The sequence below is a fragment of the Euprymna scolopes genome, chromosome 7, assembly GCF_053919585.1.
Source record: "Euprymna scolopes isolate OS-2025 chromosome 7, ASM5391958v1, whole genome shotgun sequence".
Lineage (NCBI taxonomy): Eukaryota > Metazoa > Mollusca > Cephalopoda > Sepiida > Sepiolidae > Euprymna > Euprymna scolopes.
Genome location: NC_136488.1, coordinates 166460763 through 166478551, shown reverse-complemented (window position 1 = coordinate 166478551; position 17789 = coordinate 166460763). Strand labels below are relative to the sequence as shown.

Sequence of the window (17789 nt, the reverse complement as noted above, 5' to 3'; positions counted from 1 at the left end):
GAAAAAACTAGTTTTAAAAACCTGTTCATTGCACAAATATGAATTTTGTTTTGTAATTATTTAAGCTCAAAAACAATAGAAAATATATAAATGTTTCATATCATTGCACTAATACAAATTTTATTTTGAAATCATTTGAACTTAAACTATTTAAAAAATGGGTACTTATTTACAAAATGTAATTGCACAAATATAATTTTGTTTTGCAATCATTTAAACTAAAGAACCTATAAAAATGTACAACTATATAAAAATATTATTGCAGGAATATAAATTTTGTTTTGTAATTGTTTAAGCTAAAGAAACTATTAAAAAGATGTAAAACTTTATAAAAGTGTTATTGCACAAATGTACATTTTGGAGGGAAATCATTTAAACTAAAGAAACTATAAAAATGTACAATATTTCAAAATATTTCACAAATATAAATTTTGTTTTGAAATCATTTAAACTAAAGAAACTATAAAAATGTACAATTTTTCAAAATATTTCACAAATATAAATTTTGTTTTGAAAACGTTTAAACTAAAGAAACTATAAAAATGTACAAGTTTTTTTTACAATATCAAACCCAAATTGATCACGGCCCTGTCGGTGGGGCATTAGAATACCCCGAATGCCCCCCTGCAGAGGGTAAAAGTCCCTCAATGGGGGTCCTGGATATGACCTTAAACTATATCCAGTGGTGAGGCCCCAGCTTGTGGGCTTTGGGGCGTGTGGAGCCACCCTTTAATTACCATTGCTCCCAGGTCCACTCTGACCCGGAGTGGTAGTACCTGTTAGGGTCCCAACTATGGGTAGAATAGAAACCGACGTGAAAACAATAAATATATTCTATTTAAAAAAAAATTCTTCAAAATCTTTGGATTCAGCATTAAATAACCCGAAAAGGGTTGATATGTCGTAAAACAAAAACAACCTACCAAATTGATAAAATTTTTCCCCCTGAAAAAAAAAATGAACAAAGAAAATAACTTTCAGCAAAAATTAATATTTTTTATTTGTAATTAAATCTAAAACAAGGAAATAAATGTCTATTGTAAGCGAAAAATAGAAAAATATGCAGAAAATCGTATATTATTCACTTTAAGACCAAATGTTTGTTTAATCTTTTTAACGTCTTACATATTTCAATTATTTTTATATTTTTGAATAATAAAAAGTCATATGTTCCACTTTTATTTTATATGTGTGTATGTATTTTTTTCAACATTTTATATTTTTATATGTTTAATTCAGTCGTAGCATCTTTCTATGTTAAAAGCCATAAAATCAGCAAATACGACCTTTAATTTTCATAGACCTCTTCATCATCATATTCGTCACTCTCGTCTATGCTTGCTTCCTGATATTGTTGATACTCCGACACAAGATCATTCATATTGGACTCAGCCTCAGTAAATTCCATCTCATCCATCCCTTCCCCTGTGTACCAATGCAAGAATGCTCGCCGCCGGAACATGGCAGTAAATTGCTCAGAAATACGTTTGAAGATCTCTTGGATTGCCGTACTGTTTCCGATGAAAGTGGACGACATTTTTAGTCCAATCGGAGGAATATCACAGACTGCGGTTTTCACATTATTTGGAATCCATTCGACAAAGTAAGCACTGTTTTTATTCTGTATGGCGAGCATCTCCTCGTCCACTTCCTTCATGGACATCTCTCCTCTGAACATTGCCGCAACTGTGAGATAGCGTCCGTGTCGAGGATCGCAGGCAGCCATCATGTTCTTGGCGTCGAACATCTGCTGGGTAAGATCAGAAACACTCAACAGTCGGTAGAGTTGACTGCTACGTGATGTCAGCGGAGCAAAACCTGGCATAAAAAAGTGTAGACGGGGGAAAGGAACCATGTTGACTGCAAGTTTGCGTAGATCTGCATTGAGTTGGCCCGGAAATCGTAAGCAGGTCGTCACTCCGGACATTGTAGCAGAGACGAGATGATTCAAGTCTCCATATGTGGGGTTGGTGAGTTTCAGCGTGCGGAAGCAGATGTCGTAAAGAGCTTCGTTGTCGATGCAAAATGTTTCGTCAGTGTTTTCAACTAACTGGTGAACAGATAATGTAGCATTGTATGGTTCAACTACCGTGTCGGAAACCTGCGTTGTGGAAAAAGAAAGAAAGAAAAACGTTAATAAATGGCATAAAAAATATTCCAACTTTAATTGTTTTTTGTTGTTGTTTTTTCTTTCTTTGATAAATGCAAAATTTTGTAAATTCTTTGTTCAATCTATAATGAAAATTATTTATGAAGAATCTTATTTTGTATTACATAAATATTTTAATTGACACCAGTTGCGAGGCAACATTTTTTTTATTAGTGCCAAAACTTGAAGAGTTGAGGAGATCATGAAACTGAATCTAAGTCTCCTTAAATATATTGCATTAAATTAAATGCGTTGTCCGGTCGTACAATATGTTTATACATGATATTTTAAATTTATGCAGATTGCATATGTATTATTATAGAATAAATCCTCTATTGATTATTATATATTACGAGAAATAATTTGCCCGGTGGACTAATTTGCAAAAGAAAATTCAAAAATAAAAAATAAAAATTTGAAATAATAATAATAATAATAATAATAATAATAATAATAATAATAATAATAATGTCGTTAATAAAATTCCGTCTGTGTTTTTTTTTACAATATCACGTTAGTTAACATTCGGGTTTGATGATGAATGCCTTGAAAATTCACTTCTGATTAATACCTGTTTTAAAAACAGGCAAACGAAGAAATGATTTGCGGCGATTTTAAATGGTGCCTCTTCTTTTATCGTAAATTTAACTCATTAATAAGAAAAAATTAAAATGAATTGGTGAGGTAAACTTGGGCTTGAACAGGGGATCATTCGATCTGTAGTCAAATGCTCTAGCACTAAGCTATTTCTCAGGATTATAAAAAATCTGTTCTTTTTTTTTTAAGAAGAAATGATTTACAGAAATTTTATTATCAACCTCTACTGGTGTAACGTGAAATACTCCCCTGTAAAAATGATTCTTTTTATCTATAAGATAGAAAAGATATTTTGAAATCGGATTATTCCGATGAATTTCTGTACAAAACATATCTAAAAACACTGCTAGATATATAAATTGATTTTGTGTGAAATTAGAAAAGATAGGCTCAGCCGTTTCGGAATCTATGAGGAAGGAACTCACACACACACAAAGTTGATTTTATATAATAGTAGGGATAGAGATTAAATTTTAATTTGTTTCATATACAAATTAATGTTAACTTTAAATAATTGGGAATTAAATTATATATATATATATATATATATATATATATATATATATATATACTGTATTAACAAAACCAAGACTCCAAAAAAGGAATTGGTAGCAACAAAAAGTGTATTTCATTGTACCTATTTACTATGCCTCCCCACGGGACAGAGTTAGACACTAGGGTCGTTTTTTAACGTGGAGAAAAGGTACAAAAATAAAAATTGTCTCAGTCGTGAAGGATTTCTCCTCCACCGAAAGAGAACAAGAAATAGAAGTGAAGCGTCTGAAGAACAGATACTACACTTTGATCTTGTCCCGAAGGCCAAATGTATTTCATTGTAAGTTACAATTGTTTCAATACCAATTGGACAATTTCAAGCATTATGACGTTTGAAATTTTTCACATAACCAGCCTTTCTTCAGACTTCTTGAATAAAAAACACTTTGACAATAGAACATTATTTAAAGAAATTTCCCTTAAAGGAAATGAAGCATGCGAAAACATTTACCCTGGACGCATCCTTTGTCCTTTGTTTATATTAATGCAGAAATACTACATGATTTATACTTGCGTAATATTTGCGTAAAACGTTTATAGTAAACACAAAACTCTTTCCATGTATATTTATGTATGCATATATATTCTGTTTAAAAAATGTTTGCCTACCAAACTCCTTCTAGGATTTTTGGTCTAGAAACATGAAACTTCATATATAAGGTATTCGAACCCATGCAAAACTTTATATTTGGGTTTTAGCCCGGAAAAATCGGTACAAAAGTGTGACATTTTTTTTTTAAATAAAATTTGTCAGGTGAAGGTCGAACACTGCCATTATGAATATGCATGCATAACGTAGTAGCTATTGGTTCATGCTTTCAGTTTTAGCCTCGCAGTAAACAGCTCAGTCATTAACGACAGAGGAAAACATAAATCGTATATTAAACGTTTTGGTTTCGATTCTTGGTGGTGGCACACGAGGCATTTTTTTTTTTTTTCAGTTTTTAAATCATTACTATATATTGAGTCCAATATAATATAATAAATACGAAATCTGTATTCATCAAAATATCATATTTAAGCGTATTTTACAACCGAGCAATGCCGGACACTGCTAATATATATATATATATATATATATATATATATATATATATATATATATATATATATATATATATATATATATAAGATAGAAGAAATTAATTAATTTTCTAATTAAGCCAACCATGGGGGATGACATGTTGGTTTTTCTATCCATCTAATTTCTTAAATCTACTCAACTGGGGTTCACCCTATCTTAAACTACTGCACTATCAGCAAAAACAATTTCCATAATTTTCGCTGCGTGGAAAATTTTTCAACCGGACTAATTCTAATCAATTGGATTTAATTTTGGAATTGATTCTTTCTAAAGATGTATTTTCACCTTCGGATCACATTTGAAAGTGTCTTTATGCAAGCTGCAATTTTATGCCCGGTTCGTTTTTATTATTTTTTTTTTTTTTTACGTCTCCTACATTTTTTCACTCATTGTTTTTATGTTTTGTTTTTTAAGGACATGTACATCTTTGCAATTTATGACTATAAAAAGTTGTAGTTTAATGCCGTAACCAGCAAATTCTAGCATTGCTACAAATATAATTTGCTGATTTCTTTATGTCCTCTGATTAGAAGAATAGCAAGAATAGCATTCTTTGAAACTCTGCAGATTAACGACTTTGTAAATTATTTTTTGGGGAGTATTCAGTCGAACAATAAATTTGATTGTAGATTTCAACTTACAGTTTTAATTTCTTTTCTCTTATAATAAGCTCTACTCTCTATTATTTGTGTATTGAGCTTTTTTATTTGGTTTGGATTAAAATATCGATATATAAATGCTTGGTATTTATATTAGATTGAAGTTGACCATTGCTTATATAAGATAAACTTTGCATCCCCTTTGATTTCACTATATATATATATATATATATATATATATATATATATATATATATATATATATATATATAGTAAGTTATAACACATATATTTTTATAACTTACTAACTAGCTCTACATACGTATTAAGCACTTTTGAAGTAAATACTTAAAGTTTACGCATAAATTTATACTTTCGCATATTAATTTTATGTGAGTAAATGAAGTAGTTATATATATATGAAAAAAGTTTTTTAATTTTTTTTCATAATATTATTATTTTGTATTCCTGCACGTCACCAATTAAAAACGAATAAAGAAAAGTTATAAGCTTTTATACTTTTCGCATTCTTTTTTATTCATATATATATATATATATATATATATATATATATATATATATATATATATATATATATATATATATATATATATATATAGTGTTTCATCCTTTTGGGAATCATTTATTAGTATTTTAAATTCCAATAAGAAGAAAGTTAACGTTGATTCGCGTAGGGCGTTTTCTGATGTTTATATCATAACCCTTATATGCGCAGATCATAATGTTATAATCATTAGATTACTATGGACGGGCATCTCGCCATTTAAAAATAAATGTTTAAATTTCAACGATATTTCTCCCGACTAAAGTTGGCCATGTAGGTTGGGCTTTGCTAAAAGAATCAGAGATGTCTTTGTGGCCGGGTTCGAATCTCACACAGTAATCGTGACACTCTTCACTGATGATTCCCAAAAAGGATGAAACACAAGTGTCTGTAAGTATTTAAAATATATTATAATAATAATTGTATATATGTATATATATATATATATATATATATATATATATACATAAATATATGTATATATACATATATTTATGTATATATATATATATATATATATATATACATACATAAATATATGTATATATACATACATATATAAATATATATATATACATAAATATATATATATACATAAATATATATATATATACATAAATATACATATATATATATATATTATAAAGTTGAGATTTTTCTCGATCTGACATTGATATTAAAAGCCTACTTTTTCTATTTAAAAATTATTAAAACGAGCTTCTTAATATACTCAGTTAGGAAAATACAGAATTTTTCTTCTTTTTTCTGTTTTCATGTGCCATGGCGATAGTAAGGTTTTTGCCTATTTGTCTTAATAAAAATAAAGTTGCCTTTCAAATTTTCTTCGGTTTCCGGAGATTTAGAATTGGTAAATTGGAGCCTGAAAAATTGCACTTCAATATTTTTATTGAATATTCTTACTTGCACTAACTTAATAATATTTTCCACTTCGTTACATTTAGCAATTCTAAAAATCTCTACAGTAGAAGGGTGGGATTTAGCAGTTAATATTTACTTTCTTCTGCAAGAAGATGTGACACAAGGTCGGAAGGTCAGGAGAAACAACCCAGGACCCTAAAGAAAGAACAGTCTAGCTTAAAAATGTCATAAGCAGTGCTGTTGGCATTCCCTGGTTTGAGCGCCTCAGACAGTAAGCAATTAACTAACTTCACCCCAAAGAGAAGAGGCAAGGCTTAGAGGATACAAGTGTGGTTAGTTCATCAGAACATATTCTGTGGAAGCACTTGTAAAACATGCAATCTGCAACAATTCGACAGAGCATAGATAGATAGATAGATAGATAAATAGATAGATAGATAGATAGATAGATAGACAGGTTAGAAATACCTTTTTGCACTTGTAAAACATGCACAGCAATGCAACTCTTGACAATTCGATAGAGCGTGAAGCTTGGCAGATAGTTAGGTTCTAACCTAATGCTTTTTTGCATTATTGGATAGGTATTTAAGCTACAAGTGTATAAAATAGCTATAGATAGTGATATTTTTTTTTCCATGACTAAAATATTGATATTCCAAAAATCCACCTTAAAAACATATTAAAATATATTTTTATATTGTCGTTCTTTTATTCTTCATTCATTCTCTCTCTCTCTCTCTCTCTCTCTCTCTCTCTCTCTCTCTCTCTCTCTCTCTCTCTGTATATATATATATATATATATATATATATATATAATATTTATTTCAAAGCTATATATACATATTTCAAAGGCGTACCAGTGGTTTCATTGCATTGAATCAACCATAAAAGTTTGAATGGAATCAGTGCAAATTCATCAGCGACTTTGAAAAGGCGAAACAATGCAAAGTAAACCTTTGTTTGGCCTTTTCAAAGTCGCTGATGAATTTGCACTGATTCCATCCAACCTCCTATGGTTGATTTAACGCAATGAAACCACTGATACGCCTTTGAAATATGTATATATAGTTTTGAAATAAATATTGTATCTTCAGCTCTCACATCCACGATCGAGCACTTTATTGGATTTTTTTCATCATCATAATTATATATATATATATATATATATATATATATATATATATATATATATATATATATATATATATATATATATATTATGTATAATAAGCAACAGTATTTAAAATTTCAATGACCAAGTATTTATTCATCAAATTATTGGACTTCTAACAAGACAGTTAACATTGAAACATAGGTCGATCTGTGTTTTCTGATATTTATATAATTTCAGCCACGGATGAGGAAAGAAGTTAAAGAAGAGAGAATCTGTGCTCCGATTTGTCAATTCAAAATCTTCAGAAACCAAAGAAAATTTGAAAGCCAACTTTATGCAATTGGAAAAGACATGAAAAATTTGAAACTCACCTTTGGTGATGGCATAACTGAAAATGTTGTCATGATCCTATCTGGGAACTCCTCTCGTATTTTACTGATCAGCAAAGTCCCCATGCCGGCTCCCGTTCCACCTCCCAGGGAATGAGTCATCTGGAATCCTTGAATACATTCACAGCTTTCGCACTCTTTCCGTATCACGTCAAGGACTGTGTCGACAAGTTCTGCACCTTCTGTATAATGTCCTTTCGCCCAGTTATTGCCAGCACCAGTTTGACCAAAGACAAAATTATCAGGTCGGAAAAGTTCTCCAAAAGGTCCTGAACGAACAGAATCCATAGTTCCTGGTTCCAAATCTAGCAGAACTGCACGAGGAACATATTTGCCACCTACAAAAGGGAATTGTTTGAACATATAAGTCTCAGTCGTCTGTCTGTTTATGTGTTTGCGTGTTTGTGTGTTTGTATTTCCATTGAAAACTTTTGTCATTCGCATCGAACCAGCATGAACCTAGTACCGTTAGAAAAAGCTATCTATCGGACATATAATATCGAAATATTAGAAAAAATCGTCAATTATTTCATGTAGAAATGTCGTGTTGGTCCAATCGATAACATGTTCACTTACAAATTTAACTGTTGCCAGTTCGCATCCAGCATGCTTTTTTTTTTTTAATAACACAATAAAAGGCACCCAAATACTATTTTATCTTTTTTTTAATTGATCCTATTATAATATATACGAAATAACTGTATATAACAGAAACGTATTTACACCACAACTGAATGTTTTCATAAATATACAACAACAGGAACATATTTATTAATATACAACAACAGGAACATATTTATTAATATACAACAACAGGAACATATTTATGGATACACAACAACAGGAACATATTTATTAATATACAACAACAGGAACATATTTATGGATACACAACAACAGGAACATATTTATGAATACACAACAACAGGAACATATTTATAAATATACAACAACAGGAACATATTTATGAATACACAAGGGGATAGCATAATCGAAGGATGTAAACGTATTTCAATTGAGAAAAACAAAACAAGAATTGATATTAAGGTCATAGAATCGGGGGGGGGGGTTGAAGTGAAATATTTATTTCAAAATTAATCAAGAGAGACCGGCGGACAGAGCCTCTCATAGAAGTGCTTGGGTGCATCTAAAATAAGATGTTGTTAGACAACAACTCCTGCCGTCTATGAATTCAAAACTATCATATCAGGCACAAATGCTGCGTCTATACCCTTAATGCAAATTTTATAAATATAGGTTGCATTAGTTACGGCGGTCGAGACTGTTTTGTCATCTTTTGGCATGAGATTGTGCAAGTATACTGCCTCCAAAACTGAACATTATATTCTTGATTGTGTGATGGGATTGCTCAGCTATCCGATTTCCTGATGGTAGGAGCACAAAAATCATACACGTACACCCCTTATCTATGCAAACGCGGCAAATCTCTCTCCGCAAAATGCTACGCCATTGTCCGTAAGTAGCTCAATTGGGGTTCTCCATTCACAAAACCCGATTTTCAACTGCTGGATGATGCTGGCAGAGTCCTGCTGAGGCAAAGCCTTCTAAATGGCAAAACAGCTGAGACCACAGTCTATCAACATCATTTTTCAAAATGGGTTACATCCACCACACTCCTGCTCCAATTTCCTATTACGTTACGCCTGCCAGGCTTCTAATGCACCAAGAGTGGATCAATTGACTGGCATTCTCTGCAATCCTTAACCACTGATCGCACATCGGGTTTAGTCAACTTCACAGTGTTCTCTTCACACCAGGGTGCCTACGTGATCAGCGAATGGCCTGTATATGAGATACACCCTGTTCTTTGGCCACAGCACACACAGGTTTTGTTAAAATACGGACTTCATGCAGCTATTGATGTGGTATCCTTGTAAGCTAATTAATTTGGCTGTTGTGAGATTTGACAAGTCTCACATCAATCTGTAGTTCATGTTCCGAGACCAACTCTCAGAGTATTGTAATTGTTTAATCAACATGTCGGATGCTGCTTTGGTGCACATTCTTGTCTACTCAGTGATGCATACATGCAGAGTCAAAGTTTATGCACTGCAGAGTAGCATAGAACTCAGCTAAGTTGACGCGTTTATCTTCTTGTACTGTCGAAGCAAGCTTGCATCTTCTGCCACAGAGACATTACTCTCCACAACTAAGCAACTTGCATCCACCCATTCTCTTACTTCTTGTCCACTGATATACCAGTAATCTTTCACTGAATCCACCTGTGCTATTCTCATACAAATATCTGCAATCAGTGGAGGATTATTCACAAAAATATTGTCAATATAAGCATTGATGATCTCACCCTGGCTTAGAATGGCAATAACAATTGCTTGCATCATCAAAGGGGCAACAATATCTTTGTCCTTCGATTTCCACTGTTTGAAATGTTCAAAGGGACTTGGCGACATGTATTTGCAGATCGGCCTGGCATAGGTCTGGCATAGGTCTGGCATAGGTCTGGCAACGTTGCAAGTTGCAATGCTTGAGTATTGCTGTCAACATTCCCTTAATTTTTATGAGTAAACATCTGCATTGGCTGTGTATGCGTCAACATACTTGTTCTTGATAATCCATAACAAGTCAAACCTTTTGTTTATTTTCCTGCAGAATTGCCATGAGAGAGATTAGACCCTGTGGGGTCTGAGCTCTTTTTCTTCATATGGAAGTAGCCAATCATTATTATCTACAGCTGTAGTCCCCGATCATAAAAAAAAAACAGGCTCCTTCAGTCTTGGACAGACTATGGATACCCATGAAGGCTTGCTTGCGTGTGAAATTTTTGTGGCAGGAGGTGTGCAATCTGCAACCACACCTCTCTTGAGTCGACATTGTTAAATACTAGTGGCAAGTGAAGTGTATGTAAAGGACGACTGGAAACAAATGCCAAGATAAATGGAGAACACATACAATGCCTAGAATTCCCAAATGGTCACCCATCTGATATTAACCAGGCTCAACGTTGCTTAACTTTGGTGATCTGATGAGAACCGGTGTGTCAACGCGATTGTGCCATATATATATATATATATATATATATATATATATATATATATATATATATATATATATATATATATATATATATATATATATATATATATATATATATATATATATATATATATATATATATATATATATATATATATATATATATATATATATATATATATATATATATATATATATATATATATATATATATATATATATATATATATATATATATATATATATACTCCTCTCGAATTTGGATCCTCAAAAAGTCTATTTTTCAATGTAATTGGGATTGATTGCCACCCCATTTCCAGGATACAGTCTATTTTCAAGTAGTCTTGTCATATTTTGCATTGAAATCAGGTTTGTTAATGGTGATGGCAGCACAATTTGGTCGATTGATCATGAAAACATCTCTAGCACCAGTTACAGTCACTTCCCCCAATTGCTTGATTGCTCCCAACCCAAACAACAAATCAAATACTAATAGGTCCCCATCTGCGATCAGAACTTCTATAGTCATGGTGAGCTTTGCATCAATGCTGACCTTCACCACCGCAGTACACTTAAAGTGCATCTCTGTCTACTGTGAGCATACTAGTTGCTTTCCTTGTCCATGGCGGTAACTTACATACCAGAGTAGGCATGCATCATGTGTTCGCCAAAGCTTTACATGATATTCTATTGATGTGGACAGTCAGTTCTGGTAATGCGCAATTTACAAAAGTTTGGGGAATGAGATCTACACTGAATTCTTATCACTTGTTTGTTTCCCGGACAATATCAAGCAATGTGCTCCAGCCATTGGCATCGATAAGACAAGTGTTTTTCAGGGCTTTTCACCAGCACCTTTAAATGCCTTGCATCTCAGGAGATAATCGTTTGCCATATAATTGTGTCCCTAACAGTTGTAACATCTCGGGGTTGCATAAGTCTTTTTCTGTATGAATTATGAAGCCCGTGCAGCTACTGCAGCATGCTCTGTAGCTCCAATGCAGTTCTTCAAGATAGCCTGACCTCATACCAACACGAAAGGCAAATCTACATTTGAGAGGAAGCATAGTTTTGAAAGGGCCCTATGAAAGTCCTTTTGTATTAGCATATCGTCACAGCCTCTTTCATCTCCTCAGTTGTCTCATAACGACATCCTCTAAGGTTTTTCTTTAATATAGGAAATAACCAAAAGTCACATGGAGCAAGGTCTGGACTATAAGGAGGGTGAGGAACTGTCTTGATGCCCACATTGGTCAAATAGTTGATGGAGTTGTGAACTTGTTCATTCGCGCAAATCTTCAACATCTTCAGTTCTCCGTGAATAATTGTATATGCAGTTTCCAACACTAACATCATCTGCACACTTATTGATACACAACGGTCTTTATCCATGAAATTCTTTATTTGGCCAATCATCTCTGGTGTTCTGACTTCCTTACTCCTCCCATACCTCTCATCATCCCTCACAGACTCCCTGCCTTCCTTAAATCTCTTATGCCACTCAAAAACTGATGTTCGATTCATGCAAGATAATTCAAAAGCAGTCTGAAGTATTCCATACGTTTCTGTGACATTTTTCTAAGTTTAAAACAGAATTTTATTGCATATCGTTCTTCCAAAGTGTCCTCACGTCCAAATTGTATTTTGGAAATTCACCAGCTGTGACAATCGTGCTTTAGTAAGGTGTATTCCAATTCCTGCTGTAGCTGTTCATTTGAACCTGAAATCATAAAAATTAGCCAGTCATCTCATAAGATATATAGCAATAACATAGTGAATTTTTAAGAGTTTACGAAAATTTTAAATGTTTGTACAAAAAGTCAGGAAACTTATTGAAGGCGCTCGTAAGTCAAAGTGTAGTACCTGGACTAACATTAAACTCCATCTTTTCTGTTCTCTAGATTGATGTAAAATTAAACATTGTATCTAACTCTGCCCACATAAAAAGAAACAGTCGACAAATCAAAGAAAAAAGAATAAAGAAGAAGACAATATTTTAGCACAGCATAAAAAATAATCCTGAATTTTAAAGAAATTCAACCAAAAAATCAGAGAAATAGTGATTTCTCATAATAACGAAAACTTTCAATATTTATGTATATAATAAAAATGTGCCCAACTCGCTTTAATAATCACGTATTAGTCTATAGTATTAGACGTTAAGTCTAATTTTATAGGCAAATATAGATAAGCTTAATCTTACTAATAATTGATAATAATAAAAAAGAAAGATTAATCACGTATGTAAATTAAATTTTATGAGCAAAGAAAGAGGGCTTAATCTTCATAATAGCTGATAATGATAAAAAAAAAACGAAAGAACAGACTTTGAAACTAGGCCAAAGGACAGGAAGGTATATTTTAGTTTCACGTTCGACACAGCCGTTTCATCAGATGAAAATGAAAAAAAATTACTTTTTTGCATTGCCTTTTTGATGTATCACTTTTTTTGAATCGACTATTGTTCTCACCTTGAGTGTTACTTGTGCAACGTTTCTGTCGGTTTGGCCCCCAACCTTCGTCAGGCATGCTTGTCGCCATTTTGGAAAAAAAAAAAACGTTGCACAAATAACACTCAAGATGAGAATAATAGTCCATTCGAAACAAGTAATACAATTGCCCTCATCTAAAAAATTAAAAACTGCCATTTTGATGTTCAGATAATCCCCATTCCTAAAAAAAGAGGTGGAGAGTGATAACTAGGACTAAGACAACAGCATATTCTTTTCATTGTTTTGACTCTCGAGTGTGTATCCGTTGATATCTTATATGCTGTTATATAAGGTGATGTGGTTCTCGGTTGATTAATTGTGTCTAACTGTGTCGGATATGTACTCGAGAGTAAAAACAATGAAAAGAATATTCTGTTGTCATAGCCCCAGTGATAACATATGAGCATGTTATTATATAGATAATAAGAATAATAAAAAGAAAAGAATTTCTTTCCTTTTTAATGAAGACACAAGATAATACTCTTCTTATTATGTACTCACTAGGAGTTTTCACACAAGCCATCATCAAAGATTTCTTTTTTTGAGAACAACCTGTTATGTTCTCTGGAGTCCGAGTAACAACGAATCTCTCCAGATTTCCAGTACTCTCTACCTTTTTCAATAACCTTTGCAAATGAATTTGCGTTATTGTAACAGACGTTCACCATTGATTTCTTGCTGGCAATGAACATTGGTTTTCAGTGGAATTTGGGTGCCAATAAGCCTCCCCAAGGTTTCTGTTTTCTTTAGCACTCATCTAGTGGAGGTCTGGTTAGTGCTCTACTTCATCGGTCTTTTCATCTTCCTTGACCATTCGACCATTTACTGAGGTTCCAGTCTGCAGGCTCTACAGTTTTTTTTTTAGGGAGGAAGGATAGTCAATTTACAATTTTTTGGTTATATTTTTCTCAGTTGCATTCTTTCTGTATCACTTCTGTCACAGTTTCTATATGTCCAGTTAGCGTTTGTCACTCATGTTGATTAGTTTCTGCACTCAAGGGTTTTCCTTAAGATTCCAGCTGTTTTCAGCATTTCCATCCATCGCATAGTATCAGTCTTCCCATTGATTCTAATTTCTCTTCACTTTTTTTTTTTAAAATTCTTTGGGACTGTTCCTAGCGTTCCTACAATTATTGGTATTACCGTGCATTTGTTTTGTTTGTCTCTTCGATCTTCACCCTGTGGTCTGCTGGGACAGTAAAATCTACAATTTGGCAGTTTCTTTCTTTCTTATTAATTATTATGACGTCTGGTCTTCTTGCTTGGATGAGTTTATCTGTTTGTATCTCCATGGCCCAAAGGATTTTGTGGTCTTCATTTATCTGTACAGTCTCTGGTTTGTGTTTGAACAATCTGTGTAGCCCTCAATATATCTAAGGCCTTTGAAAAAAATCTGACCTGAAGGGCTGCTAATTAAAATTAAATCATATGATATAATTGGATAAATACTAAATATTTTTAGATCCTTCTTAGACAATAAGACCATCAACGTTGTCATTGGTGGACGTTCCTCCAAGCAGCATAAGATTAATGCAGGAGTGCCTCAGAAGTCGATGCTTAGATCACTATTATTCCTGATATTTATCAATGACCTCCCTGATAATATTGGGTCCGAGATGGGTATATTTATTGATGATACAAGGCTCTATAACATGGGGAAGACATAAATCTAAGACAATGACTGAATCATTAGAAAATGACGTCAAGAGCATAGTGCAATGGGCCGTAAATGTAATAATTTTTTTTTTTTTAAAGTTGAAGGGGACTTTTTCATACATTTATTCGACTCGGATTAATCCATGTTGAGCAAAGTAACTACTCTTCTTTCTCAGCAAAAAGTAAAATTTCTTTCTGACCAATAATATGAATTTAGGCGAGCTCATTCTATTGCAGATATCATAACAGCCATCTCCAAACACATACGAGGATCGTTCCTAAAGTAAAGCCTCCTATTTTTAAACTCAAAAAGTTGAAGAGCTCCCACAATCAATAGTTATTTGTTCAGGTATTTCGGAACAAGCAATCCAGGAAGAAACAAAAGCTTTTGCAATAGTGTGGCTTCGGGTCACTAAGAGAAATGATCAACACGTGTTAATATGTAAGAATAACCAGAACTGACAGGCCATAGTCTCAGAATATCTATATGAACATGTCGGAAATGTGCTACAGGAGGGAAGAAGCATTCAAAGGGAGCTCAGATGTGCCAGTAAACTTTGGAGCGTTAACAGTGAAAGCAAGCCTGGGCTCAACCAAGTTCGTTGCATGTTGCGTGTGCGATAGTGCATATAGTGTCTCAGACACTATACGTTGGTGTTGTTCAGGTACAAGGGACCCCAGTGGTAGTATCACAGAGTATGGTACCCTCCAAATCTGGAAGTGGAAGGTAGGAGAATTTGCAGCAGAAAATTTTTCAGATGTTAAATCTAAATTTTCCAGGGCTGTTTGGTTCTGCGCTATGTCTTTTTAGTTAATAGAGGCAGAAGTTGTGATGGCAGTCAGGAAAGTGCATTGGCTGGTACGTTTTCAGTTCCGAAAATATGTCTAAGGTCACTGGGAAACTGAGATATAGTCCAGATGACGTAAAGTGCAAGGTTAGTGCTTATTAGATCTAGAAGACAAAGCAAAAGTGGGTGGCTTGTGATCGATAAAAATTACAAAGTTCCAACCTTCAAGCTGATGTTGAAAATGTTCAACAGACAGGTATATTGCCAGTAGCTCTTGGTCGAATGTGTTGTAGCGACATTCAGCGGGTTTGAACTGGCAAGAGAAGAATGCTAGTGGTTGGGTTACTCCATCGACAGTATGCTGGATAACTGATCCAACAGCAGAATAGGAAGCATCTATTGTCAAAGATAAAGGGGCATTTGGTACAGGATTAAGGTGAGGGTTAGGATGTGCCAAGAAAGGGATAAAAGCTTTTTTTACTTTTTGACTAATTCAAACGAAAAAAAGTTCATCTTCGGTAAAACTGTATTCCGGCATTTACTTTCTTTTGTGTTTTCAACAGGGTAGTCAAAGGAAGAAGTTTATGAGCACATTTAGGCATAAACCTTCTATAAAAATTCACCGGGCCAAGAAATTAACGTAACTGTCGTAAAGAGATAAGAAGTGAGATTCGTTGAATTGCGTCGACTTTTGTTTGAAGCGGTCAAATACCATTAGAACCAATCAAATGACTCCAAAATTTGTGAGAGATCAATGTTATTAAATATCTTGCAACCATGTAGATTAGCTGAAAAATCAGGGACAGTGACAGAATTTAGTCAGCGTGAGTCTCCAACAGGGCGAAAATCTATTTCACTCATTTTTACTGAATGAGGATTATGTAGAAATAATTCCATAAAATCAACAGTTGCTTTTGTTTTTTGATAAAACAGGAGCAATGTTTCTGTTTAGAACACAAGTGAACCATGATACTTGACTTTTGCAATTTAACTTTAAAGTGAAGCTATTATTTACAAATAATTTTATAAAATCAAGAGTAGGTTCTCTACAGTGCAATGTAGACTACAATATGTTATGAAGTAAGTCACTGCAGGGGGCATGTGAAGCTTCCTCCTGGTACACAGTGATGGGGCCCTAACTAGAGCAGGCAATCGATTTGATTGAAAATGTGCAATTTCACCAATTTCCATGACAATAAAAGCAGGGGGGGATTTGTTGATCCTCATTTGATCCCGGACAACGTTGGGTCTCCATGCTAGTATATATGCGTATATATTGGATCAATAAATATAAAACTACATAACCGGTTCCACCATTACATCATATTTTTTTCAGTTTGTGTCTATCCGTTACACCTCTGCATTGTATTGCCTCCTATAAATTACTTTTATATACACAACAAACAATGCTTCAAGCAAACTACATTAACCTCTTAAATGTTACTCACTTGACGCTTCATTGAAATAGACGTAAGATCTTTCGAGTTGAAGAGGACTCTTTCCTACGTACATTCCATTTGGATCAATTCCATGTTCAGCAGAGATGACTTCCCAAAACTGAAGAGAGAAAAACAAAAACAATCCTTTCACATTATCAAATAAACCAACAATGGTTGACATGCAGTTATTTCATGGAAGGATAAAAAGTAATCTAAATATTAATTTACTTGTCCGTACGTCTAGTGTCACAAAAAAATAATCATCACTATCGCAAACATTAATTAATGAGAAATGAATTACCTCCCTTTATAGTCGCTCTTTATCAGTTAAAAATCATTAAAACCATTTCCTCTCCAAAAATTTAAAAAAAAAGAAACATGGCCGTCTGTTAACAGTTTCAAATTGGCTATTTTATTTTATAATTTATTTTATAATTTATTTTATAATTTTATCATTTATTTTATTTT

General features: G+C 33.3%; 1 protein-coding gene across 1 annotated transcript in view; it reads right to left on the bottom strand.

Annotated features, from left to right (window-relative positions):
* Positions 1–982: 982 nt before the first annotated feature.
* LOC145280130 (tubulin beta chain) overlaps positions 983–17789 on the bottom strand; it is a 58107-nt gene continuing 41300 nt past the window's right edge. The window contains exons 2-4 of the mRNA XM_080131896.1: positions 17331–17439; positions 7914–8269; positions 983–2101 (exon numbers count right to left, since the gene is read on the bottom strand). Coding sequence (XP_079988022.1) covers positions 1289–2101; positions 7914–8269; positions 17331–17439 — 1278 coding nt within the window. The 3' untranslated portion in view covers positions 983–1288. The remainder of the gene's footprint in view (positions 2102–7913; positions 8270–17330; positions 17440–17789) is intronic.